This window comes from Augochlora pura, chromosome 11 (genome assembly GCF_028453695.1).
Source record: "Augochlora pura isolate Apur16 chromosome 11, APUR_v2.2.1, whole genome shotgun sequence".
Lineage (NCBI taxonomy): Eukaryota > Metazoa > Arthropoda > Insecta > Hymenoptera > Halictidae > Augochlora > Augochlora pura.
The window spans coordinates 16,255,005-16,280,634 of NC_135782.1; the positions used below are offsets into that span (position 1 = coordinate 16,255,005).

The following is a 25,630-nucleotide window of genomic DNA, read 5'->3' on the forward strand; positions in this document are numbered from 1 at the left end:
CAAATTAAAACCTTTTTAAAAGAAACTCTATACCTTTTTCCCACAAATTTGTTATATTCCCACGATCAACAAGCGTCCCGTAATCACATCCTTCCGATTTCAGACACACGATACGGTATCATTAACAAATCGTCGCGTGCGCCATTTCCCTCGCGCGATGCTCCCTAGTCAGGCCACCGCGCACGCCTGGTCTTGAGCTACTTCAAAGTTAATTTCGCGTCCTCGCAAACGGATGACGTTCGACGAAGTCGAAGGATGATCGAGGATGTTGCCGGGCATGTATGCATGGTATATACGTAGAAAAGACCGCCGCTCGCGTTTGTTTTTTTCCCATAGAGTAGAATAGAGCCGCGCGAGCATAGGCGTGTCGTCGTCGCAGAGCGCGTAACAGACCGGCGACCGATCCGCGTCCGAACGGCCTTGTCAACATTGTTGTCTCCCGCACGAGCAACACCCGCGTGTTTAAACAAAACGGGGAGAACCTGGGAAACACCTGGGAGGGGTGATACTCTAAGTACCTGTATATAGGGACTATTCGAGCCGTGCACGGCGAGCAGATCGTTGTGACGCGGTTTCGAGGTGATCTCGACGCTGACGACCAGAATAATGGAGCCAATACCGCTGGTATGTACCACCATAAGTTATGAAGCATTTTATCGTAAATTATTGTTGGTGTGATTTTTGTAAAAATTGGAATTTTAAAGGCAGAAATAATTCTCGACTGTTTGAAATAATTCTGGGCTATTTTAAATAATTCTGGATGGTTTGAAATAATTCTGGTCAATTTAAAATAATTTTGAACAATGATTAATATTGTTTAAAAATATAATAGTTAATAGTTAACTAAAGGCAATTTTCGTATTTTACAATATTTACTATGATTTTTAACATTGTATCATACCTTTTGCTAAATTTATATTAACCACTTTTGTTTAACAATTCTTAAGAAATTTAATTAACTAAAATTGACCAAAGCATTTTCACGAAATATTGCACATTAATTAAATAATTTAGCACACGATTCTCACAATTTTGCATCTGTTTAAATAAACAATACTTTAGGAAACTATATCACTAATAAATATTATCACTGACAAATATTACCACTAAATAATTTTTCTAATTTTACTATATCTTTGTTGAACTATTAACTCATGTACAGTCTATATTGAAAGCTATTTTGTTAAGGATTTTCGAGGCGCCGGTTTTCGTTTTGCGGTCAAAAATATTCAAATTCGTCGCTTCGTTGGTAGACAATGACAAAAAAATACCGTGGTCTTTTTATTCCGTGTAAAAAATAAAAACATTGGGATCTTCAAAGGAGAGAACGCAGCCGCAACGGTGCACACACAGTGTTTCGCTCTTTGTCAAATCTCGGTACATACACTGGTTCGGGGCAGAGGCCGAATTTATACAGGGGATGCGTCGCCGGGTGTAAATACAGTGCAAAGAGCCTCTGATATTGTTAGCCGGACGTTTGTCTTTCCTAATATCCTATTAAAAAAACGTTCTGCTGTCGAGAAATTCCTTTCAAGTTCTGTTTTATTCGGGGGAAATGTTAGGCTATTTTTTTCTATTTTTGTAGTGCTATTTCTGTTCCTATTTGCATATTTCTGGATTTCTATATTTTTATTTCTGTCCCTATTTCTATATTTCTGGATTTCTATATTTAATATATTTCTATATTTTCCATATTTTCTATATTTCTATATTTCTATATTTCTATATTTCTATATTTCTATATTTCTATATTTCTATATTACTATATTGCTATATTGCTATATTGTTTTATTGCTATATTCCTGTAATTCTATATTTCTATATTGCTATATTTCTGTAATTCTATATTTTTATATTTCTTTATTTCTATATTTAATATATATCTTTATTTTCTATATTTCTATATTTTTTATATTGCTATATTTTCTATATTTTCTATATTGCTGTATAGCTATATTTCTATATTTCATATAAGTCTATATATTTCTATTTTTATTAGCATGCCTCTTTATTTCTTTATTGCTATATTTTTTATATTCCTATTTTTAATGTATACATCCCTTATTCTTATACTGTTATTTATATCTATATATTTCATATACTTACCTAGTTTTCTATTTCCATTTCTATATTTTCCTATTGCTCTATTTCATATATTTCTATATAGCTACACTTTTATTCATATTTTTCTATTCCATATATTTCCACATATTTCTATATTTATCCACATACCTATATTCCTACACATACCCTGCAGTAAAATTAAATCCTCTCCGCCACATTTACATTCGCACCAGTCCCTCGCAATCTTTACAGTCATCTTTCCAAATAAAAATTCAATTCTTAATCGCAACGTTAAATAAATCCTCGCGTCGTATACCTTTCGGAAAGGGTTGAATTTTTCGTTCCGAACTACCGGCGAAGCGCGTAGTGGGGGTAGTCGTAGTGGAGTAGGTCGTGAATGGTAAGCTTTTTCATTTGTACACACGGACACCGGGGGGATGCCGAAGAGTCGTTCTTTCGGTGAGAAATTTTGACAGGCTGGAATGGAGCGTGCGCGCGGATACAGTGCTCCGTTAAAGGGGTGCGAGCAACGCTGCGTTTCATTCTGGGCATGGCAAATCCGGTGGCAATGGCGGAGACAAAACAAAAACACAAAAAACACGAACACAGAAGCGAAAGAGGAGCAATTAGCGGACGGCGCGAAATGGAACAACGCCTGTTAGAACGACGGTTTTATTTCTGCGGTCGAGAACAGATTCCTTTTGTTCGATGCCATCTTCTTCGCTGTCAAACTCGTTGTCCATTTGGTTCTATGGTGCTCGTTGACATTTTTATGGGACTCTTTTCTTATTCAATTTCAATTATTTTTACTCAGTTTGATTTATTTTTATTCAATATAATTAGCTTTCACTCAATTTAATATACTTTTATTCAATTTAATTTACTTTTACTCAATTTAATATGCCTTTATCCCCTTCAATTTAATATAATTTAATTTAATTTAATTCACTGATGCACACGAGCAGGCCTAAAATTTTTAAAATAACAAAAATAGAAACTATAAAATCTCAGTATACCAAGATAGTTTAAAAATACTAACAAACCACACTAATCCATTATTGTCTCTCATTTCATCATTATTCCATCATATTTAATCCACTAAAAATTCTAAATTAAAAAAGAGAACAACTGCAATCCCATTTCTCTTTTATTTTACCCGAAGACTCTCGATCTAATTAATATTTGACAACGGCAAATTTTGCTTTGAACATCCACCTGATTTCACACAGAATTTTTCGCTTAATTTACCGTAACGACGTTTGCTTTAATTTGTTATTACAAAGACGCGGCGTTTTCACAGCCGGCGATAAAAACTTCCATCTCGCGTCGTCCACTTACGCAGGTGGCCTGCGCCGGTGTACATAACCTCGAAAGATACAGTGCCGTTTCCGATTCTTGGGAACACATTGTTCTTTGCCAATATTTGCAATTAAGGGAAGTGAAAGTGAGGGGACATCTCGCGGTCTTTCTTCGTTTGCGTTGGATGAGACTCGGTACATTTCGGTACGAAATATTCACAACTCTCGCGGGATGGTCATAAAGATTGGTGGAGACGTGTGCCTTGAAAGCCATGGACGCGAGAGTTTTCCAAGATTTCCATGTTTGTGTATATTTTATGTCTATCGCGACGCGACTTTCGTTTCGGTTCATACTTAAAATAATATAAACATAAGGTTACACTTGTGTATAAGTACACTTATTGATTACGTTAAACATATATTTTTTATTATTATAAATAATTTATTGTAATAAATTATATATGTTTAATTTATTATTATAATTATTAACCCAAATATTGGTGACGTTAATTTCTGACTAATCTTGGAAAATTCATTTTTCTTGTAATTTATATGAAAAAATTGAGAGTGGCCTAATGCCACCCCCTATGATAAGTATTAACTTTCTAGTTTCGCTTTAATTAATTAAATTACTTTAACCATTTGGGGATTTTAGTGGTTAATTATTCGGCGATGAACGTATTAATAAAACAGAATTTATTAGAATTTACAGGTCGAGGAAACGAAATTAAATATAATATAATTTCTCGTAAAAGAAAATATCGAGAGTTGCTTTTTTTATTTTTTCTCTAGCATTGTTGCACTGTTCTCAAGAATCTAAAAAATATTGGCAACGCTGCTTTTGATAATATCCCTCGGAAAAAATTAAAATAACAACAGCAACGCTTCTCATTTTCAAGAAATCTGAAATTTCGCAATTTTTACTTTTATTCTTCAATTTTTTCTAACCACAAATTGCAATTAAAAAATCTAAAAAAAATTTTCCACGATACAGCTGTGAGTTACAAAAGCTACTATATTTTTTTTCAAAATTGTCATAAACCATATGCATTAAATAAATTATATTACATCGATCAATTTTTCATTCATATATCGCATCCCTCGCAGCCACGTGCTTTTATAAATTACAAAATCACTATAACCAAACAGTATTATTGACAGACAGAGAAGCCTGATTAATTTAACAATTGAACGTACCCCGTTTAATTAATCGAATCTCGAACGGCGTTTCGCTACAGGATCGATTCTAACCAGACCGAATACATACCCGGCGCACTCTGTTCCAGATATTCTCCTTCGCCTGTCTGTTCGCACTCGGCAGCGGTGCCATAACAGCGCCGGAGTCGAAGCTTGTTACCAAACTGGCGCCGATAAACAGCGCACCGTACGAAGACAGTACCAAAGATTTGACAGCGGCCGCCAGCGACCGAAGTAAGCGATTCGAAACAGAATTTTATTCGACCCGGACGAAATTTCCCGCTGCGACGTTCCTCCGTTCGCGTTCTCATTTTCACGTGAATTTATAACGCTGGACGCTCGTGTCACGTGACTTTGTTATGCGAGAAATTGCGTCGCGTGACTCTTCTTAATCAAATTTCTTCACGTGCTTCGTTTCCATAAATTGTTTTGAAATTTGTCACATGATCTTCCCCCACGCGAATCTATCCACGTGACCTTCCATCAGGTGACCTTCTCCACGAATAAAATTGTGTCACCGTGTCACGTGGCTTTGCTAACCTAAAACTCTCTACCGTTTCTTCGTCTCGCGAGCTTTTCAATCTGAAAAAGTCACTTTTCACCTGACCTTCCATCATTATCCTCTTTACCATACAATTTTGTCAGAGCACTATTCGTTGTCACGTGCTTCGCGTCGGATTTGTTTGTCAGACAGAAATCGAGACGCGAAGCAGACTGATTTCCACCGGCATAAAAGATCCGAGATTTCCGTCGCGCATTCTCACCGTTCCACCTCTCCCCCTCGAAACCACCAGTCGAGATTGCGTTCGATCCTCGTAAACAGCTCGGCGTATTTCACAAGCAGATTTACTGCTTCATCATCTCGCAGAGCATCGTCGCGTTCACGCCGCTATCACGCCCATTTGTCATCTACGTCTTTCTTTTCTATTTTTCTCCTTTCTTCTTGTTTATCAAACCGCCTCGAACTCTTGCCATCGATCAAGCATCCTGTTGCCCGTGCCGAAGAAGCTTTCGCAGTTTTATAATGAATCGGGCGGTTGCCACTTCGTCGGCTAATATTTGAAAGAAATATTCAAGCTGTTCGCATTATTGTTCGATAAGGTTATGTCAGGGTTTGATAAAAGTTATATCAAGGTTTGATAAAAGTTATGTCCAGGTTTGCAAAAGTTATGTCAAGTTTTGCCAAATATTATGTCGATCAAGATTTGCCAAAGGTTATGTTAATCAACTTTCGCCAAAAGTTATGTCAACTTTTGGCGATTTGTTTTCTTGGCAAATTAAACTATTTATATATGGCAGCTGGTTTGATGGCTTGCCCGTGAGGACACCAATTACTCAGCGCAGAACAGACACAGACCGCAGGGCACGCCCCTCTCCCCACTACTGAGACTGGCGAGGGAAACCACGCCCCCTTTCTTTGCTCTTAGTAATACTTTCTATCAATGACGTCACGTTATATGGATAATGTATTTGGGATAAGGATGATTAAATGAAGCAAAGAATAGTGCAATTTTTAGGACATTATATTTGTTATAATGTTAATATGTATTAACAGAGATATTTGTGAATATTTATAGTTAGAAGTGTTGGGATTTATTCAGTGGATAGTTGAAGAATGTAGGTAGTAAGACACACGTAACACAACAATATATTTAATAGAGTAACTAGGATGCCGATGGATTGAAATACACACTTTTGTATAACTAACTTAACGCACGGGGGACGACAGAAAGCAGGGCGCGCTCTGGTGAAACCCCCATATATATACTCTCCTGAACCGGAAGCGGGACGATTCAGTAACTTCCTATGCAACACTTTGAATATAGAAAACTACATTTTCCAATAAGAAGAGTTAATATGTGTATTTTTTAGATATTTATGGATATTTATAGCTGGAATTAATAATGTATATTAATAGATATTTGTATATATTTGAGGACAGAAATATTAATATATATTAATAGGTATATATGAATATTTATAGCTAGAATTACTAATATATAGTACGATATATTTGTGAATTTTTATAGTTCGAATATTAATATATATTAATAGATATTTATGAATATTTGAAACTAAAGATGTTACTACATATTAATAGATATTTTTGAATATTTGAAGTTATAAATATTAATATATATTGAAATTGATATTTATGAATATTTAGGAGGATAAATATTATTATGTATTATAATAGAGATTTCTGAAAATTCATAACCACATATATATAATATTTCCCAACATTTCTGACTAAAAATATCCACAACTATCTCTAAACATTCACAACTAAAAATATCAAAAAATATTATTAACTATTCACGATTAATAATATGAATTTGCCATAATATCTGCCAACCTATTATTACTATACATCATGCATAACAAAAGATAACACGATCCAAGAAATTGTCCACTATCCACTCTATAGTGCAACTATAAAGCTCTAAATAGTGCAACAATTCCGACGATAAACAATCCTACCTCTGATCACATGGAAAAATTATACTAGACTCTGTGAAAATTGGCTGAGATGAATCACCTATGGTAATAATGTTTTCCCGTTACGCGAGTCGTCAGACGTATGATCTAATGCGAAGCCAGAGCGATCCGAGTGCCTGCGTTGCACTAGAAAAGAAGCCGGCGGATGTTGAAGGACCTTCGATGCAGGTCTCGCCTATTAGCATGTTATTAGAACGAATGTCACTTTTTTTTTGTTCTCTTTCACGTTGGCTACGCGCCGTTTGAGACGACCGATCGTGGGAACGGCAGTGACACACTTATTTAATACGAGAACGTTGTTGGATAACGATTGATTGTTTATGCCCACGATGATAGTCGCGATTCCAGTCGCGCGTACAATGAATTCACGTGCCACAATTGCATCGAGCGATTATGACTAGCCTAATTGCGCTCGTCGACTGACAACGAAATTGCCGGAAGAATATCGGGATAATTTGTTAGGTTGTTAATTTATTAGGTTGTGGATTTTTTAGATTGGGCATTTATTAGTGGGTGAATATATTTATTTTTTTGTGAATTGATTAATTTGTCAATTTATTAGTTTGTGCATTTATTAGTTGATGAATTTATTAGCTTGTTAATTCATTAGTTTGTGAATTTATGAATCTCTCAATTTATGAGAGATTTATTTTCCTTAAAATTTTTCAAGTTTCAAATTTGTTAATTTCGTGCACCGTTGCCGATCGTTTCGCGTTCACGCCGTCGTAGCAATTGCCAAAGGAGGACGTAGACGTGTGAAAAAGCGTTCCATCGTTTCACCGGTATTTGCCAAGGTTCTGCTTCTTCACGGTTATCTCGCGACTGCCATAAAGCGCGCGCGAGAGAGAATTAACGAGGAACGAAGTTTCAGCGCGTCGAGAAAGCCCTTTCGAGGACTTCCTTTCGAATCCCTTGACCCTTGAGCGACGCTTTGCCATTCATACGATTTTAGAACACGGCTGAATTGTAGTCGAAAATTCCGCCGCACTTTCAATGTTCTATTTTTAGTCCGCGTGGAATAAAGGCACTGTCTTTCTATAGGATACAGTAAAATACCATGAACATTTATAGCCAGGACATAAGTGTTACTAGTTAATTTTCCATTATTTGACAATTTATTCCATTTGAATAAAATTGGAAAATTTTATTAAATTATATTACCGTTACTATATCGTTAAATTGTATTATTAAAAATTAATAAGAAATTAAAGATTAACATAAAAATTAGCAAGAACGGCAGAATTAAAAATACTACATATTAAAAGAAATTATTATATACAATAAAATAATAAATAATATAATAAAACAATATATTATAATATACAAATTAGCAATCAAATAAAATTCAACTTCCTCCGCGACTCCTTCATAAACAATTACAACTTCAACGTGATAATTAAAGTTACACATTTGCCCTCCAATTTATTAATTCAGACGACACACATTTCCCGGTATTTTCCCGCGCTTTTCCAGCCGGCGTTTCTCTCCCTCTTTTCTTTTCCGTCGCGCAACGCAAACGGAGGCAAGAAATGTAATTCACGGTTCGACAACGTTGATTACGATCGTGTTTAGACAGAGGCACACGTCACTTCCCTCTATGACAATAACAACAGCGAGAGTCGCGAAGGATGACCAATCATGGCGTCCTGCATATATGGAGCACTTGTTACACGCTCGAACTGCTCCGTGACCTTTGACAGTGCAGGCCGTGCGCGCACACGAGTTTTAAATATTCCGCCCCGGCAGACTACGGAATTTAAAATCGCTGAAGTTAGATTGTTCCCTAACTCCGGCCGACCGTGTCGCGAAGGCCTGGTAGCATTTCAAATGTTCCAAGTGCTCGGATAATGTTCCCAGTGGTAGGAGGAACTTCGTTGATCGCTTTGTACAGGTTGTACCAAAATGAGTGTCAAAAACTATAGGAAACGATTCCTTCGAACATTCGGAGAAACTTTTTCCTTTACGAAAATCTTCTATGTTGCACCGTTAACGAGTTATTCAAGAAAAACGATGACCAATTAGCTAGCGAGTTCAGCTGACGCCACGCCCTCCTCCTTGCTGCACTCGTTGCCTAATTGGTCCGTGTTTTTCGTGAATATCTCGTCAACGGAGCTTAGTAGAAGATTTTTGCAAAGGAAAAAGTTGCTTAGAATTAACCAAAGAATCGTTTTAAGGACACCTTTAAATATTGCTAAAAATTGTTTAAACAGTTGGATAGAATTTTTATTATATCCTACACTGTTTTATAGAACTTGTATGAACTTTGGGTAACCTTATAGTGTTCTTATGAATTTTATACGACCTTATAAAATTCATATAAATTTCTAAAAATGTTATAAATAAATAAATTGAATGGCGGAACCATAATTTTGGCGAGGACAGTACCCGGTGCATTTTAAAGAGTATCGAATCGGGTAATCGGGCAGGTGAGTCCGCGAAATATATTGATTTTCTTAAAAGCTTCCTTGATTCCAGCGTTCCACATTAGTAAGGATTATGGGCAGCCCAGTTATGGCGGAAGCGTGCCGTACGGGTCCTATTACGGCTCGATTTATAGTCCCGGCGTGGGATACCGTGGCGCCGGATTGAATCCGGGATACCTGAACGTGGGATACAACAGGGGATACGGGCAGAACGGAATTGTCGGCGGCGGTCATCTCGGGTAAGGACTGCGGTGCAATTTAAGGCGGGACGGTTAGGACACGTCGTAAACATGTCCAATTTTGTCGTCGGTCTGAAATTCGCGTGACAGCGTCCAGGACTTAATGAGACACGGTGTAACGAGTCCTTGTTGATTCGTATCACCGATCTTCAACTTGACAGTAGCGAGTTTCCGCGAATTTACTCGAATATAGCGTGACACCGTCTGTGACATCATTGACGGAGTCACGTGACCATGGAGAGGTGCAATTATTTTGCCACTTGTACTCTCCGAACAGTACACTCACCAAATTCTCTATAACTTTCAAAATTTTTCAAAATTCACCAAATTCTTTATAATTATTGACTGGTATACAGGGTGTCCCAAAAGTCACTTGCAATGGGGAGAGTGAGGTTCCTGAAGTGTTTTCAAGCAACTTTGTCCTTTGCGCGAATGTTCTACGAGGCTTTGTTTACGAGTTATTAAAGAAAAACGTACAGCGCCACTCCCCCGATCATCTTCGCTCCGCCCTTGCTCTGTAATTGGTTTGCGTTTTATGCTAATAACTCGTCAACGAGGCCTCGGAGAGAATTTTTGTAAAGGAAAAAATTGTTTCAAATGACCCAAGGAAGCCTTCACTTCCCATAGAAATTGATTCTTGAAACACCATGTAATTGAACTAATTTTTATGCCAAATAATTGCTACGATATTGTAAAATAATTCTGTTGATTCGCAGGTACGGTTACTATGGGAATCTTGGATACAATCCCGGTTACGGTAGCGGCTACGTAGGCAGCGGTGGTTACGGTGGTTACGGAAGTGGATTGGGCTACGGTGGTTACGGCTCGTACAACACCGGAAATTATGGTTTAGGCTACGATGACGGATATAATGGATACGGGCGGGGCGGTTACGGACGCTACGACGGCTACGGCTATGGATCTGGTTACGGTGGCTATGGTGGATCGAATTACGGTTCCGCGTACGCCGCCAGGAGTAACTACGAGCCGTACAGCTACCAAGGCTACGGGAGTTATGGTTCACCGTCGGGATACAGGGGCTACTCTTAGCTCGCATCGCGAGATTGGGCATCGATTATCCGCCGTTGGAACATCGCTACGCCATTGCTGCGAATCGATCGAATAATTAGACTGTGGATTTACAACATAATATACCATATAAAATACAATTGTAATATATCAAAAATTTCGCGATATTTTGCGAAATGTTTTGAGGAGCAACGAACGCTGTTTTATAATTTTTAACATATTAATAATGTCTATGGTAATAACAATAGATATTGTTATAAATAAACGTTGCATTTGCTTAAAAATCCGTGGTAGAAATAATTTTGTTAGACATTATTTTTTAAATAAATTATTAGTTTATCGATCGTCTTGTTTTAGGTGTCTTTTGTTCAACCGATAATTAAATACAAAATTAATTGTTAATTTAAATAATGCAAGATACAAAGCATCGCGGACATCCGTGGACACTGATGACCCTGCGCATGCGTAATTTTTGTGTTTTTATTTTCTTTACAATCTTTGCAATTTTTAAAGTTTATTATACCTCGTAGAATATATTATTTATTGCTGAGAAGACGGAGGCGTTTCCTAAAAATTTGGTACTGAAGGGGGCCGATCTTTTCTATCAATAAAAAAGCACATTTATACTATCTTTTGAGCAACAGACAATACATATACACCGTCTACAGTAATAAATAATATCTAAACAATTTTCTGCGAGCTTAAATAAACCATAACAAATTTTATTATCCGTCCTTCATCATCTGGAACAATGGATCTAATTATTAATTAAAAAATACAGCAACTGGATTTTAAATAAAAAAAGATCGATAATGCATACGCTGCGATTAGTTTTATTTATTAAAAATGTTTGATGCTCGTAAAGGAACACTGCAATATTAATATGTACAATTATATATATATATATAATTTATAAAGAATTTGACGATCGCCGCGCCGTAATCGTAGATACACGTTTACATAGGCATTGTATCCGATGTATAAAATACAATAATAATTATAATAATTATAATAATAATAATAATCTGTTAAGATAAAAAGAGCGTATCGAGCACGCACAGACGTTCTGTGCGTGCTCAATGATTACCGCCAGGTGTGCCAATAAGTAATCCATTACATTCTCTCTTCCGCGCAGTGGTAACAGAATTTCCGCTCTCCTTATGGCAAGGAGACGAAACGTCGTTGCAGCGCGCTTTATTTCAAATAAATAAAATCAAACCGTGTCGGAAAGCGTAATGAATTATCTATCGTTATACCTGGTTCCTACGTGTTAATAGCACTTGGACGGCCAAATATCTAAACTTCAAGCGTACGAGGATGAGGACGGAATGCGCTCGTTTCACGCGGCGTTTCCATAGGTTAGAAACACGAGCGAAACGGTGTATCCTTGAAAATTAAATATCATATGATGACGATGAAACAATGGGAATAGCGTTAAAACTAAGAAAAAGAATCGCGGTGGATACCAAGTTTACCGTCTCCACGAAGTGATACGTTCCCTGTTAACTCTCTTAATTATTTTTAATTTTATACAGTCGGCCTGGTTGTTAGAATAAACTAAAAACTTATGCCGTTGAGAGGAGAGATTCCTCGGTTGATTTCAAGCAACTTTTTCCTTTACGAAAAATTTCTACCACTCTCCGTTCGCGAGTTATTAGAAGAATATCGAGGACCAATTGGTCCTCGATATTCTTCTAATTGCGGGCGGCACGTGACAGCTAGCGCGGCGCTGCGTTAGCCGCGTGGGCGGAGCGTCAGCCACGCTTGTTCCGAAATTGGTCAGCGTTTTTCTTTAATAACTCGAGAACGAAGCAGCGGAGACGATTTCTGTAAAGGAAAAAGTTGTTGCAAATCACCTAAGCAATTATCCTATGCAAAGATTTTTCTTAAACAATCTATAAATTATTTTCTCTCTAGAAATATTTCTAGTTAACAAGATAAGACATTAAATTTAATAAAAGATCCTCTGAAAATTACTATCAAGCTCCACCAGGCTGACTGTTAGGTAAAATAGACCTCGCTATACCAGGTGACCATAAAGTAAGGTCAAAGTTAAAGCAGGGAGCTTGATGAGTAGGGGGGCAGAGTTTGCGGCACCATAGTCGTCAGAAAGTTACTCTCTGGTATCGTGGCAATGGTCGAACAACGCTTGGACCACGGTGTTATCATCGTGGCCATCCGTCAGCTGTCCAGCAGCTGATGGACGGGCAACCGTGGGGGGCGTTTCCGTGTGGGCATGTCTCGTGATCATCGTTCAGGGGCATCTAGTTTTGTACACGGTAGACTTTCGTGGGACTGTCTGGGTATCGCGTCGCGTTACAATTGCACTCTTCGTTTCGCGTTCCGTGTTTTGGTGCGTCGCCTCTCGGTCCGGCTCCTAGCTGAAACATTCAGAAAGCCAAGATTCGCTTGACGCAACGCTTCGCGGAGGTTCTCGATGTTGCCAAGCTGGCTCAGGCTGAGAAGCTTGGTCTCGATCTTGCCGTTTTGCTGCGCGCTGCATGCGTTGCACGTATAGGGTACAGGCATCGCGGACGGGAACATGTCCTTCATGTTTTTCCCGTCCGTCTCGTCGCCGGGACAGTACGGCACGAACACCACGGGAATGAAGCCAAGCTGACCGACTACGGGGGGAGTGGACGTCGTGCTGGTGGTAGCTAGGGTGTCGTTCCCCGGCTCGACAAGGTAGCAAGGACAGGTTTGCGGGTCGGGCCCTATTGACTGTTCGTAGGGCTTTTTGCTGGCTGGGGGCTGTACCCCGATAGCGGCGAAGCCCGGGCCAGGCTCTAAAGACTCCGGCTCGGACAGTTCGTTTACCTGTTTGATCAGCGCGGCGTTACCGCCGTCCGTCGACGGATTTCTTACGTTCCCTTGGCCCCGCTGCTGCGCGTCGCTGTTGGTCTCCAGCTGGACGATCGGCTTGCCCAGGATCGGCTGGCTGACCTTGATCACCTGCTGAGAGAATTTTCGGTGGCCCCTGGAGCTCTGCTCGTATTGCTCCTCACCGGAATACTTGACGCTGCTGGAGGTCTTCACTTCATTGTAGCTAGCCCCAGAAGGTCCAGTCTTCGTCACCGAACCGCTGACATTCTCCTCATCTGTATACTTGCGAGACTCTTTGCGCTGCAGCAGAGAGTTTATGGCGTCCGCGTTCTGGTTCACCTGACCCTGCTGGTACTGCGACTGGTACCGGGTGTCCTTTGAACCGAAAGGACTGCTAACCTTCACAGGGTAATCGAACCCGGAGGTATCCACCTTCTTCTCGTAGCTTTCATCGTACGTCTCGCCTTTTCTGAACTCGGAATTGAACTGGGAGCTAACACGCAATCGGTCCACTTCTTTGCGACCAGAGGTGCCATCTCTTAGGCTGGACGGTGTTGTAGGCTCGTAGTATTTCACAGGGTGTTCAACTTTAATGGGTCCTTCGTAGTGTTCTTTGGACGTTGGTGATCCACCGGGGACGTAGTCTGGATCCCCAGGCCAGGGACCATCGGGACCAGGTGAACCCGTTGGCCAGGGGCCATCAGGACCATCAGGACCTACGCCACCTACTCCGCCGTCACCTCCGACTCCGCCGACGGGTCCCCCAGGACCTTCCGGGCCTCCTGGACCGCCGGGACCTTCCGGACCAGCTGGTCCTTCGGGCCAAGGGCCATTAGGACCATCAGGGCCGTCGCCGCCAACTGGACCTTGGTGATCTGGGGGATACTGAGGGAAATGGTCTTGTCCTGAAATTATTAGATAGATTTAAGAATGATTCATCACAGACATAGATATTACAATTTGCAATTCAAATATTAATAATTTAGATATTATGATTTGCCATTTAAAAATTATAATTCAGATTTTTAAGTACCTGGTGTTGACGTTCCAGGGTGACCAGGATATCCAGGATAGCCAGGACTGCCAGGCTTGCCAGGCTTACCTGGAGTTCCTGGTTTACCAGGCGTTCCTGGAGTTCCAGGTGTCCCTGGCGTTCCAGGATATCCAGGATGAGGTGGTATTCCTGGTGTGCCTGGTATTCCTGGAGTTCCAGGTGTTCCAGGTGTGCCAGGGTAGCCAGGATGAGGTGGTGTCCCAGGTGTTCCCGGGATACCAGGAGTTCCAGGTCTGCCTGGAGTTCCAGGATATCCAGGATGAGGTGGTGTGCCAGGTGTGCCAGGTGTGCCAGGTATGCCAGGTGTTCCAGGTCTGCCTGGAGTTCCAGGGGTGCCTGGATATCCAGGATGCTGAGGGGTGCCAGGTACTCCAGAGGTTCCTGGAGTTTCAGGTGTACCAGGGTATCCAGGGTGAGGTGGTGTCCCTGGTATACCAGGTGTACCAGGTCTACCAGGGATTCCCGGGGTACCAGGATATCCAGGATGTGGAAGTGTCCCTGGGGTACCTGGTATTCCTGGTGTTCCTGGTCTACCAGGTGTTCCAGGCGTTCCAGGATATCCAGGATGAGGTGGCGTTCCAGGAATACCTGGTGTCCCAGGCGTACCAGGTGTTCCAGGGTATCCAGGATGAGGTGGCGTTCCCGGAGTGCCTGGTATTCCAGGTGTTCCAGGTGCTCCAGGGTATCCAGGTTGAGGTGGTGTTCCGGGTTTACCCGGTATTCCGGGAGTTCCAGGTCTGCCAGGCGTTCCAGGTGTTCCAGGGTATCCAGGGTGCGGAGGGGTACCAGGTGTTCCCGGTGTTCCCGGTGAGCCAGGGGATCCTGGGGTGCCAGGATAGCCAGGATGAGGTGGGTAAGGTGGTGTTCCAGGAGTACCAGGTTCTCCAGGTGTACCAGGATAACCAGGATGTCCAGGCCTTCCTGGTATTCCAGGTGTTCCTGGTCTTCCTGGTGTACCGGGAGTCTCAGGGTATCCAGGATGGTGTGGTGACCCAGGTGGTACAGCAATTCCATTTGTTCCAGGCGCGTCAGGAGTTTCTGGGGTGCCTGGATAACCAGGATGGGGTGGATATGGTGGCGTGCCGGGAGTACCGGGATATCCAGGGTGTCCTGGCTTTCCTGGTATCCCAGGTGTTCCCGGTCTTCCAGGTTTGCCTGGGGTGCCGGGATATCCAGGGTGCGGTAGTGTGCCGGGTATTCCAGGTATTCCAGGAGATCCTGGCGTTCCTGGAGTCCCAGGGGTGCCCGGATATCCAGGTGTTCCTGAGGTTCCAGGTTTGCCTGGGCTACCAGGATATCCAGGATGAGGGGGTGTCCCTGGGGTTCCAGGATATCCAGGGTGTGGTGGGGTCCCTGGCGTACCAGGTATACCAGGTGTGCCTGGAGTTCCAGGTGTTCCAGGGTAGCCAGGATGTGGTGGTGTGCCAGGGGTTCCTGGCCTTCCTGGAGTTCCAGGGGTGCCAGGATAACCAGGATGTGGTGGTGTGCCAGGTTTTCCAGGTATTTCAGGTGTTCCTGGTGTTCCTGGCGTGCCAGGAGACCCAGGATGTGGATATACTCCGGGTGATCCTGGATATCCAGGATGTGGTGGCGTTCCAGGACTACCAGGATATCCAGGAGGGTGTGGGGGTGTTCCCGGTGTTCCTGGTGTGCCAGGTTTCCCAGGTGTTCCAGGAGTTCCGGGGTATCCCGGATGCGGCGGTGTTCCAGGTGTTCCCGGATATCCAGGATGGGGTGGTGTTTCGGGGGTTCCAGGATATCCAGGATGTGGTGGTGTGCCTGGAGTGCTAGGTGTACCAGGGATTCCGGGTTTTCCAGGTGTGCCTGGTGTTCCAGGATATCCAGGATGCGGTGGTGTGCCAGGTGTGCCAGGTATGCCAGGTGTTCCTGGCCTTCCCGGAGTTCCAGGAGTACCCGGAACTCCAGGATACTCCGGTCCCTCAGGATATTCTGGAGCTTCGGGCGTACCTGGATAGCCAGGATGTCCTGGCTTTCCAGGAGTTCCTGGTCTGCCAGGTATTCCAGGTGTTCCTGGTGGTCCAGGGTAACCAGGATGGGATGGTATTCCTGGTGCACCAGGATGTCCTGGAGCTCCAGGTAGTCCAGGAGATCCAGGAGGTCCTGGGGCGTCCGGGTATTCTGGATGTGGACGATAAGGTGGCGTCTCAGGTTTTCCAGGCTTGGGATGTTTCCCCGGCTTCCCTGGTCGTCCTGGTGTGCCAGGATGTCCAGGAGTTCCAGGCTGTCCATCATGTCCAGGTTTCCCTGGTTTTCCGGGTCTGCCCGGTATTCCAGGTGTGTCAGGACCTTCCGGATATCCAGGATGCGGCGGATAGACAGGTATTCCCGGTATTTCTACTTCCGGAGTTGTCTCTACTGGTGGAGTGGGTTCAGTAACAGGATGACCATGATGACCAGGCTGGCCGGGTTTGCCAGGTTTGCCGGGTCTTCCAGGTTTGCCGGGTTTACCAGGATGTCCTGCCTGCGGTGGCTGGCCGGGTGTTCCGGGATAACCAGCCTGTGGTGGATGTGGTGGTTGGCCTGGATGTCCTGGCTGCTGTGGTTGGCCAGGTGTCCCTGGATGACCAGGCTGCGGTGGATAACCGGGCATTCCGGGATGACCAGGCTGTCCAGGTGTGCCGGGATATCCAGGATGGCCCGGAGTTCCTGGATACCCAGGTTGCGGCGGTGTTCCAGGTTTACCAGGGGTGCCTGGCGTTCCAGGCCGTCCAGGAGTTTCAGGCCTTCCAGGTGTTCCAGGTTTTCCTGGACTGCCAGGATATCCAGGATGAGGAGGCGTCCCTGGGGTTCCAGGATATCCAGGGTGCGGTAGTGTCCCTGGCGTACCAGGTATACCAGGTGTGCCTGGAGTTCCAGGTGTTCCAGGGTAGCCAGGATGTGGTGGTGTGCCAGGGGTTCCTGGCCTTCCTGGAGTTCCAGGGGTGCCAGGATAACCAGGATGTGGTGGTGTGCCAGGTATTCCAGGTATTTCAGGTGTTCCTGGTGTTCCTGGCGTGCCAGGAGACCCAGGATGTGGATATACTCCGGGTGATCCTGGATATCCAGGATGTGGTGGCGTTCCAGGACTACCAGGATATCCAGGAGGGTGTGGGGGTGTTCCCGGTGTTCCTGGTGTGCCAGGTTTCCCAGGTGTTCCAGGAGTTCCGGGGTATCCCGGATGCGGCGGTGTTCCAGGTGTTCCCGGATATCCAGGATGGGGTGGTGTTTCGGGGGTTCCAGGATATCCAGGATGTGGTGGTGTGCCTGGAGTGCTAGGTGTACCAGGGATTCCGGGTTTTCCAGGTGTGCCTGGTGTTCCAGGATATCCAGGATGCGGTGGTGTGCCAGGTGTGCCAGGTATGCCAGGTGTTCCTGGCCTTCCCGGAGTTCCAGGAGTACCCGGAACTCCAGGATACTCCGGTCCCTCAGGATATTCTGGAGCTTCGGGCGTACCTGGATAGCCAGGATGTCCTGGCTTTCCAGGAGTTCCTGGTCTGCCAGGTATTCCAGGTGTTCCTGGTGGTCCAGGGTAACCAGGATGGGATGGTATTCCTGGTGCACCAGGATGTCCTGGAGCTCCAGGTAGTCCAGGAGATCCAGGAGGTCCTGGGGCGTCCGGGTATTCTGGATGTGGACGATAAGGTGGCGTCTCAGGTTTTCCAGGCTTGGGATGTTTCCCCGGCTTCCCTGGTCGTCCTGGTGTGCCAGGATGTCCAGGAGTTCCAGGCTGTCCATCATGTCCAGGTTTCCCTGGTTTTCCGGGTCTGCCCGGTATTCCAGGTGTGTCAGGACCTTCCGGATATCCAGGATGCGGCGGATAGACAGGTATTCCCGGTATTTCTACTTCCGGAGTTGTCTCTACTGGTGGAGTGGGTTCAGTAACAGGATGACCATGATGACCAGGCTTGCCGGGTTTGCCAGGTTTGCCGGGTCTTCCAGGTTTGCCGGGTTTACCAGGATGTCCTGCCTGCGGTGGCTGGCCGGGTGTTCCGGGATAACCAGCCTGTGGTGGATGTGGTGGTTGGCCTGGATGTCCTGGCTGCTGTGGTTGGCCAGGTGTCCCTGGATGACCAGGCTGCGGTGGATAACCGGGCATTCCGGGATGACCAGGCTGTCCAGGTGTGCCGGGATATCCAGGATGGCCCGGAGTTCCTGGATACCCAGGTTGCGGCGGTGTTCCAGGTTTACCAGGGGTGCCTGGCGTTCCAGGATATCCTGGATGGCCAGGGGTTCCTGGATATTCAGGTTGCGGTGGTGTTCCAGGCGTACCAGGGGTACCGGGGGTGCCGGGATATCCAGGGTGTGATGGCGTTCCTGGATATCCAGGATGTGGAGGTTGACCGGGTGTTCCAGGATGACCGGGCCTCCCAGGTTTACCAGGATGTCCTGGTTGTCCAGGTGTAGCAGGATGTCCAGGGGTCCCCGGTGTGCCGGGATATCCAGGTTGTGGCGGTGTTCCAGGGCCTCCCGGATGTCCAGGTGTGCCAGGGTATCCAGGATGCGGTATAGTGCCAGGATATCCAGGTTCTCCAGGTGGTCCAGGGAGGTCAGGTGTGCCAGGTATTCCCGGATGGCCCGGTACTGGCGGCGTTCCAGGATGCGCAGGTGTTCCAGGTGTTCCCGGGCTACCAGGTGTTCCGGGATATCCAGGGTGAGGCGGCGTTCCAGATGTCCCAGGATGTCCGGGTTGGCCAGGAGTTCCAGGGGTGCCAGGTGTTCCAGGATATCCAGGATGCGGTGGTGTCCCAGGAGTGCCAGGTGTTCCAGGATATCCAGGATGTGGCGGCGTTCCAGGATGTCCCGGTTGGCCAGGAGTTCCAGGCGCCCCTGGATGACCAGGTGTGCCCGGATAGCCTGGTTGTGGCGCTGTGCCAGGATATCCAGGAGTTCCAGGCTTGCCAGGTGTTCCGGGGTATCCCGGATACGACGGTTCTTCGGGTATTTCTGGTAAGTCCGGGAACTCTGGAAGTTCTGGTTCACCAGGGGTTCCAGGAGTTCCAGGATGTCCCGGCGTTTCGGGTGTCCCAGGTTTGCCCGGTATACCAGGATATCCCGGGTGTGGTGGTGTTCCTGGATAGCCAGGAGTTCCAGGTGTCCCTGGCGTTCCAGGATGGCCAGACTGAGGGGGTTGTCCAGGTGTTCCAGGATGTCCAGTTTGGCCTGGTGTCCCCGGCGTCCCAGGTGTACCAGGATGTCCGGGTAGTGGCGGTGTACCAGGCGTCCCAGGATGTCCAGGTGTTCCGGGTGTACCGGGGTATCCCGGATGTGGTGGAGTTCCTGGGTAGCCAGGAGTTCCAGGTGTCCCTGGAGTACCTGGAAATCCAGGATGACCAGGCTGTGGCGGTATGCCAGGGATACCAGGCGTCCCTGGATGACCAGGTGTGCCGGGTTTGCCAGGATATCCCGGATGTGGTGATGTTCCTGGATAGCCAGGAGTTCCAGGTGTCCCCGGGGTACCTGGTGTTCCAGGATGTCCAGGTTGTGGTGGTTTACCTGGTGTTCCGGGGTAGCCAGGTGTTCCAGGGTAACCAGGTGTGCCGGGATGTCCAGGCTGTGGCGGTGTTCCCGGTTGCCCAGGTGTCCCTGGAATTCCAGGAGTTCCGGGTTGTCCTGGTTTTGGTGGTTTGCCAGGTGTTCCCGGTTTTCCAGGCGTTCCAGGTGTGCCTGGGTAACCAGGTGTTCCAGGATGTCCCGGTTGCGGTGGATAGCCTGGCGTCCCTGGATGTCCAGGATATCCAGGTTTTCCAGGCGTTCCCGGTGTCCCTGGTGTTCCTGGTGTTCCAGGATGTCCTGGTTGCGGTGGTTTGCCTGGTGTTCCGGGGTAGCCAGGTGTGCCCGGTGTTCCAGGATAGCCTGGTGTGCCAGGATGTCCAGGTTGTGGCGGTGTTCCTGGATATCCTGGAATGCCGGGTGTCCCTGGAGTTCCGGGATGTCCTGGTTGTGGTGGATAGCCTGGTGTGCCAGGATGTCCAGGTTGTGGCGGATAACCTGGTGTGCCTGGATATCCTGGTTGGGGTGGGTAGCCTGGTGTGCCTGGATGTCCAGGTTGTGGTGGTTGTCCTGGTGTGCCGGGATGTCCAGGTTGTGGTGGTTGTCCTGGTGTGCCTGGATGTCCAGGATATCCGGGTTTACCAGGAGTTCCTGGTGTTCCCGGTGTGCCTGGATGTCCTGGTTTGCCATGTGTTCCTGGCGTCCCTGGAGTGCCAGGATGTCCTGGCTGTGATGGATAACCTGGTGTCCCTGGATATCCAGGTTGTGGCGGATATCCTGGTGTCCCAGGATATCCAGGTTGTCCTGGAGTGCCAGGATACTCAGGTGTCTCTGGCGATTCAGGCACTTCTGGTTCGCCTGGATATCCAGGTGTCCCTGGAGTTCCCGGTATACCAGGATATCCAGGTTGCTCAGGTGTTCCCGGATATCCAGGTATCGACGGATACTGTGGAGTTCCTCCATTACTTGAGCCATCCGTAGGTGCTGCAAATATTAATTACATTTATTATTTAATACTAACACCTCCCTTTATTCAATTATAAAATGTATTACTTACGATGACCCGCAGGTGGAACAATGCCAGGCCTATTACTCGTCCCATCAAATTGCCTGCACACCTCCGGGAAGAACAAATCCTTCCACTCTGTCATCACCCCATGATGCTCATGGTGGTCGTGCTCGTGTTGCTGTGAGTCATCTTCCGGTTGATGATGCTCGTGCTCGTGTAGAAACAGTTCGATGGCTTTGCCAGGCTGGACCACTCGGTAGCCCCAACCGTCGCTAACGTAGAACGTGGTCTTCAATTTCCCGAACGGGTCTATGTACCCATAGCAACCGTAGGTTATGTCGTCCGGTCCGCGTATCTCGTGATGGAACTGCCCGCTCGGGCTGATCTCGTAACCATAATTGTACGCGTCTGAGAAGAGACATTGTACACTTATTAATATATTCACGTAGGTGTGTTGTTGTTAATAATTATTGATGAATGTTAATTAATCATTATAATGTTTACCTGTTTATTATAATGTTTTTCTAGATTTAATAGGGCAAAATAATGTTTTTTTATATAGGATTTTTTAATACATATTTGGAATAAATGTGTTTCATTTTAATAATGTTATATCACTGTTTTTACGTTCTGTTGGTTATATTAATTTCTTAGGATAACAGGGTTAATTTCTTTTGTTAATGGTGTTACTATTTTTGTTGACAATATTAACTTCTCATTTTAATGATATTAATACAAAGGAAATTATATAATAAGACGTACTGGAATAGAAGTCCTGATTCAGATACTGCGTCTTCTGGTCATCGCTGATGTTCAATATCACCTCCCTACTCTGCCTGCTCCCTTGCTGCACCGTGCCTCGCCACAGGCATGCGGCAATCACCTGTTGCATACGAACGACTGAAATTAGTCCCCGCCAAAGCGCCTGTCCCAGTTTCCCTTAAAACAACTATTTTCCCCCAAAATTCAATGCCTCGCTCGCTCTAAACAAGCCATCATCTAATAATAAACTAAACAAATATGTAAACGATCTCAATAAAAATCCAAATTATGTCAATAATAATCTAAATAGTCTGAAAAATACATTAAATAATTTGAATAATAATTTAACTAATCTCAATAATATTTTAAATAATGTCAATAATAATCTAAATAATCTCAATAATAGTTTAAATAATTTCAATAATAATCCAAATAGAGTCAATAATAATCTAAATAATCTAAATAATTTCAACAATAATCTAAATAATTTCAACAATAATCTAAATAATTTCAACAATAACCTAAATAATTTTAATAATAATCTAAAATACATATCGCCCAATATCTCACCGTCTCCTAAATTATTACAAAATCCTAATCAAAATCATTACATAACGAAGACAAATTAGCCAACACGTTGTACCCGATTTATTCTTCGCGACTCTAAAACTGATCTTGTTCACCTTTCGTATTCGCCGTCGCTTGTCATCTTAAATGTCAGACCATAGAAGACCGGTGCGCACTCGTGTTACGATCATGCCCCAAAAATCGCTGTGGATGTACACATATTTAGCCTGCCGATGTACCAACAGCCCCAAGTCAGTGCTCATAGTCATGACCCGTCCGCGAGATAAGTGCGCGCCGGCTGTCAAGTCTGATTGAAGTCATAAATACGAGCACAACGAATTACCGCCTCGCGATCAACGCGATAGCCCCATAAAAGACCCCCATAAAAGCCCCATAATGTATATATACTCATAAATTCTTAAGAATAATAAAATCTCAGTTTTTTAATTACATTGAGCTTGTTATAAATATTTGATAAATATTAGCCCTAGCTGCATCCTCAATTTTTTAACCCTTTACACTAAACCCATAACACTCCTTTTAGGCTGTGACGATTAGTATTACTTTCAGCTTGTTATAAATATTTAAATGCTTGCTGCTTTTATACTGTGAAGTATATATATGTGAAGTAACCACTTATTTATTTTTAATATTTTTCTTAATAGGTCCAGACAATTTTTATTAGCTATATTATCTTTATTTACCTTTGTTTCTATGGTTTGGGAACAGAAAAATTTATTTTTATTTCGATTTAAAACTAAAAATTAAAAAATTAATATTTTTAAATAAATATTTATAATTTATTAATTTAATACATCTTGCATAAAATCTTCACCACAACTCTGACTTATTATTATAATGAAAAGGGTTAAACGCTCCAAATAAAAAATATTATATACTATAGCCAATTCTTCTTAAAAGAATAAAATAATAAAATAATTATTGCAATTTTTAAGCACAGCTTTCTGAGACCCTATTTATAAAAAATTACTTTATAATTTTCAGACGTCTCTATAGTGATCCAGACAGATTTAGACAGCATCGAATAGACATATAGGATCTTTAGAACCCTTTCTGCCGAAAAAGGCCAGCTCGTCTCTCTTTCGCAGGCTCCATCGATCACGCATAGACTATACAAACGTGTCGTGGAAGATTAGGTTGCCTCTATCGATGCTCGACCAATTTGGTAGCTGTCGATACTCCTTGAGAACGATCACTCTCCCGACACGAGAATTCCCGATCGCAGCGTCGCGTTTGAAAAAAGAGCAGCCGAGATAAATCGAGGGATTACAGCAGACTGCAATCAATTCCGACTGTCCGCTGTCTATAAATAACCAACGCCATATTAGCGTAAGTGAACAGTGGTGTGCCACGCGGGCCTTTTAATCTCGCCGTGTTGTCGAGTCCCTTGTAAAAGTCAGCCGCGTGGAATCTCTGATTTATTTCACGCGCGATCACTTTTTTCGACGCGCCGTTTAGGGTAATTAAAAAGTAAAGGTCGCGAGCGAAACATCCGTTTTTCTTTATCGTCGTCGACTCGCGCTCGATTTCGGTCGCGCGCGCTTGGATGCCGTTCGCGAATCGACGAACCACGAGAGGACGCGAAGGGCGATCCATCAATGTCGGTTCTTTAAGGTCAGCGTCATTTTTCCCCGGCCGCAATTTCAGTCTAATCTTTGTCTCGATCATTCTTTAATCCCTCCGTAAAATACTGGGAAAATTCATAGTAAAATAATAATTATAAATATAATAATTATAAATATAATGATTATAAATATAATAATTACGGTTAAAGTATTCTAGATAAGTTAGATCTTGTGTAAATGATTTTACCAATCTAATTCCAGATTTTCTACTCATTTAATTATCTAGATTATGTCAGAAATGCATGCCATTGGAAGGGACGATCCCTCGGGCAATTTCAAGCAACTTTTTCCTTTGCGAAATTTTTCTACGACGCTTACATTCCGAGATATTAAAGAAAAACGATGGCCAATTACGGACGAGTGCGGTTCGCGCGTTGCAGCGCGGCCAGTGAGGAGCCGCGAGGGGGGGGGGGGGGGCGACGCGTGAACAGGGCGTTGAGTGGGAGGAGCATCGTGGGCACTCGATTGACGATTCTGCCGTCGTTTTTCGTTAATATCTCGGTAACGGAGCGTCGTAGAAAAATTTCGTAAAGGACAGAGTTACTTGAAATCACCTGATAAAACAGATTATTGAATCTTAATAAATTCTCTCCATATTTTTATTAAATTCTCTTGATTATTCATTAAGAAACAATCTCGAAATTCTTCGAGTATCATTATCATTTAAATTCCGTCTATGTATCGTTGTCGCGGATACTTAAAACCCACAGTCCGCTAATCACTTAAGCGGTAACGTTGGCAGAGATTGTACACGGTCCCGCGGATGATTGATGACACCGGCGAGTCGCGCGGGGTTCGATCGCCGTCAAAGGCGTCTGTGAAACCGTAGCTTTCGGTCTATCTACGCCGACACACGACCATTGAATCAGATAAATGGCGTTTCTGCGCGTTCGAAATTCACCGTTTCGCTATCGCGAGCACGAAATTCAATGATTTATGCGCAAGCGCGGGAGAGCCGGCCGGACAAAAGAACCGATTTTTACCGGGGATGGTGGAGAAACCGAGGAAGATGAATAGAATGGGATCCATGTCGTATTTACATTCGCAGAATCCCCGGTGCATTTACTTATGAATGGGGGAAGAGACCCGCTGTCTCCGTTCATGAATGACAATACGCGGGGACACCGGGATGCTCGCGCGTTGGAGACGTCAAGTGCCAAAATTGGTGAGCACGCTTCCGTCAGACTGACTAATGTCTTTTACTCTCGTCCCGTGGGATTTCAGTGTTTGCGCACCGCAAAACGTTTGATAAATGTTTGTCAAACAATGGAGACATTTTAATATAATACTATTGCATTATTTGCCATTTATTTAGTGTATTATTTACACTGTTTTATTGGGTTTCTCTTGTCAAGTATATTAAATATTTTACTATTGTTAACTGTACTCATTTTTTGGGAAAATGGTGGTCAATATTTTTTAGAATTTACTTACTAGTAAAATTATTTACTCTAAAAATTACTCTATTCTGAGAACTATTCATTTTAAAAATGATTCGTGTAATTTACTAACTATTCAGGTCAAAATTAT

General features: G+C 44.1%; 2 protein-coding genes across 3 annotated transcripts; one reads left to right on the forward strand and one right to left on the reverse strand.

The window, feature by feature from the left end:
• Positions 1-456: 456 nt before the first annotated feature.
• On the forward strand, positions 457-11,643 carry LOC144477069 (uncharacterized). 2 transcript variants are annotated; one of them, XM_078194497.1, is made up of 4 exons: positions 457-624; positions 4,649-4,793; positions 9,519-9,720; positions 10,437-11,643. In XM_078194497.1, the coding sequence occupies exons 1-4, from the start codon at positions 607-609 to the stop codon at positions 10,768-10,770; spliced, it is 699 nt and encodes a 232-aa protein (XP_078050623.1). In that variant the 5' UTR covers positions 457-606; the 3' UTR covers positions 10,771-11,643. The 2 variants fall into 2 exon arrangements, with proteins under 2 accessions (XP_078050623.1, XP_078050625.1); XM_078194499.1 differs by having other exon boundaries at positions 474-624; positions 9,534-9,720; positions 10,437-11,642.
• Positions 11,644-12,459: 816 nt separating this feature from the next.
• Positions 12,460-22,017, reverse strand: LOC144477177 (uncharacterized). Its single transcript, XM_078194666.1, has 5 exons — positions 21,888-22,017; positions 21,210-21,533; positions 19,607-20,965; positions 14,606-19,453; positions 12,460-14,477 (listed from the first exon to the last, which is right to left on the reverse strand). Exons 1-5 carry the CDS (start codon positions 22,015-22,017, stop codon positions 13,066-13,068), a joined length of 8,073 nt encoding a protein of 2,690 aa, XP_078050792.1. The 3' UTR covers positions 12,460-13,065.
• Between the last annotated feature and the right edge of the window lie 3,613 nt (positions 22,018-25,630).

What these genes read in the sequence shown, in the direction of transcription:
- LOC144477069 (XM_078194497.1), top strand. An exon ending in AGCGGCCGCCAGCGACCGAA is followed by an intron (nt 4,794 to 9,518) that starts GTAAGCGATTCG and finishes TTTTCTTAAAAG; the next exon opens with CTTCCTTGATTCCAGCGTTC. An exon ending in GTCGGCGGCGGTCATCTCGG is followed by an intron (nt 9,721 to 10,436) that starts GTAAGGACTGCG and finishes GTTGATTCGCAG; the next exon opens with GTACGGTTACTATGGGAATC.
- LOC144477177 (XM_078194666.1), bottom strand. Translation starts at nt 22,017, where the DNA reads ATGCAACAGGTGATTGCCGCATGCCTGTGGCGAGGCACGGTGCAGCAA. An exon ending in GAATCAGGACTTCTATTCCA is followed by an intron (nt 21,534 to 21,887) that starts GTACGTCTTATT and finishes GTCTCTTCTCAG; the next exon opens with ACGCGTACAATTATGGTTAC. An exon ending in TGGAACTCCTGGAACCCCTG is followed by an intron (nt 19,454 to 19,606) that starts GTGAACCAGAAC and finishes CTGGTCATCCAG; the next exon opens with GGGCGCCTGGAACTCCTGGC.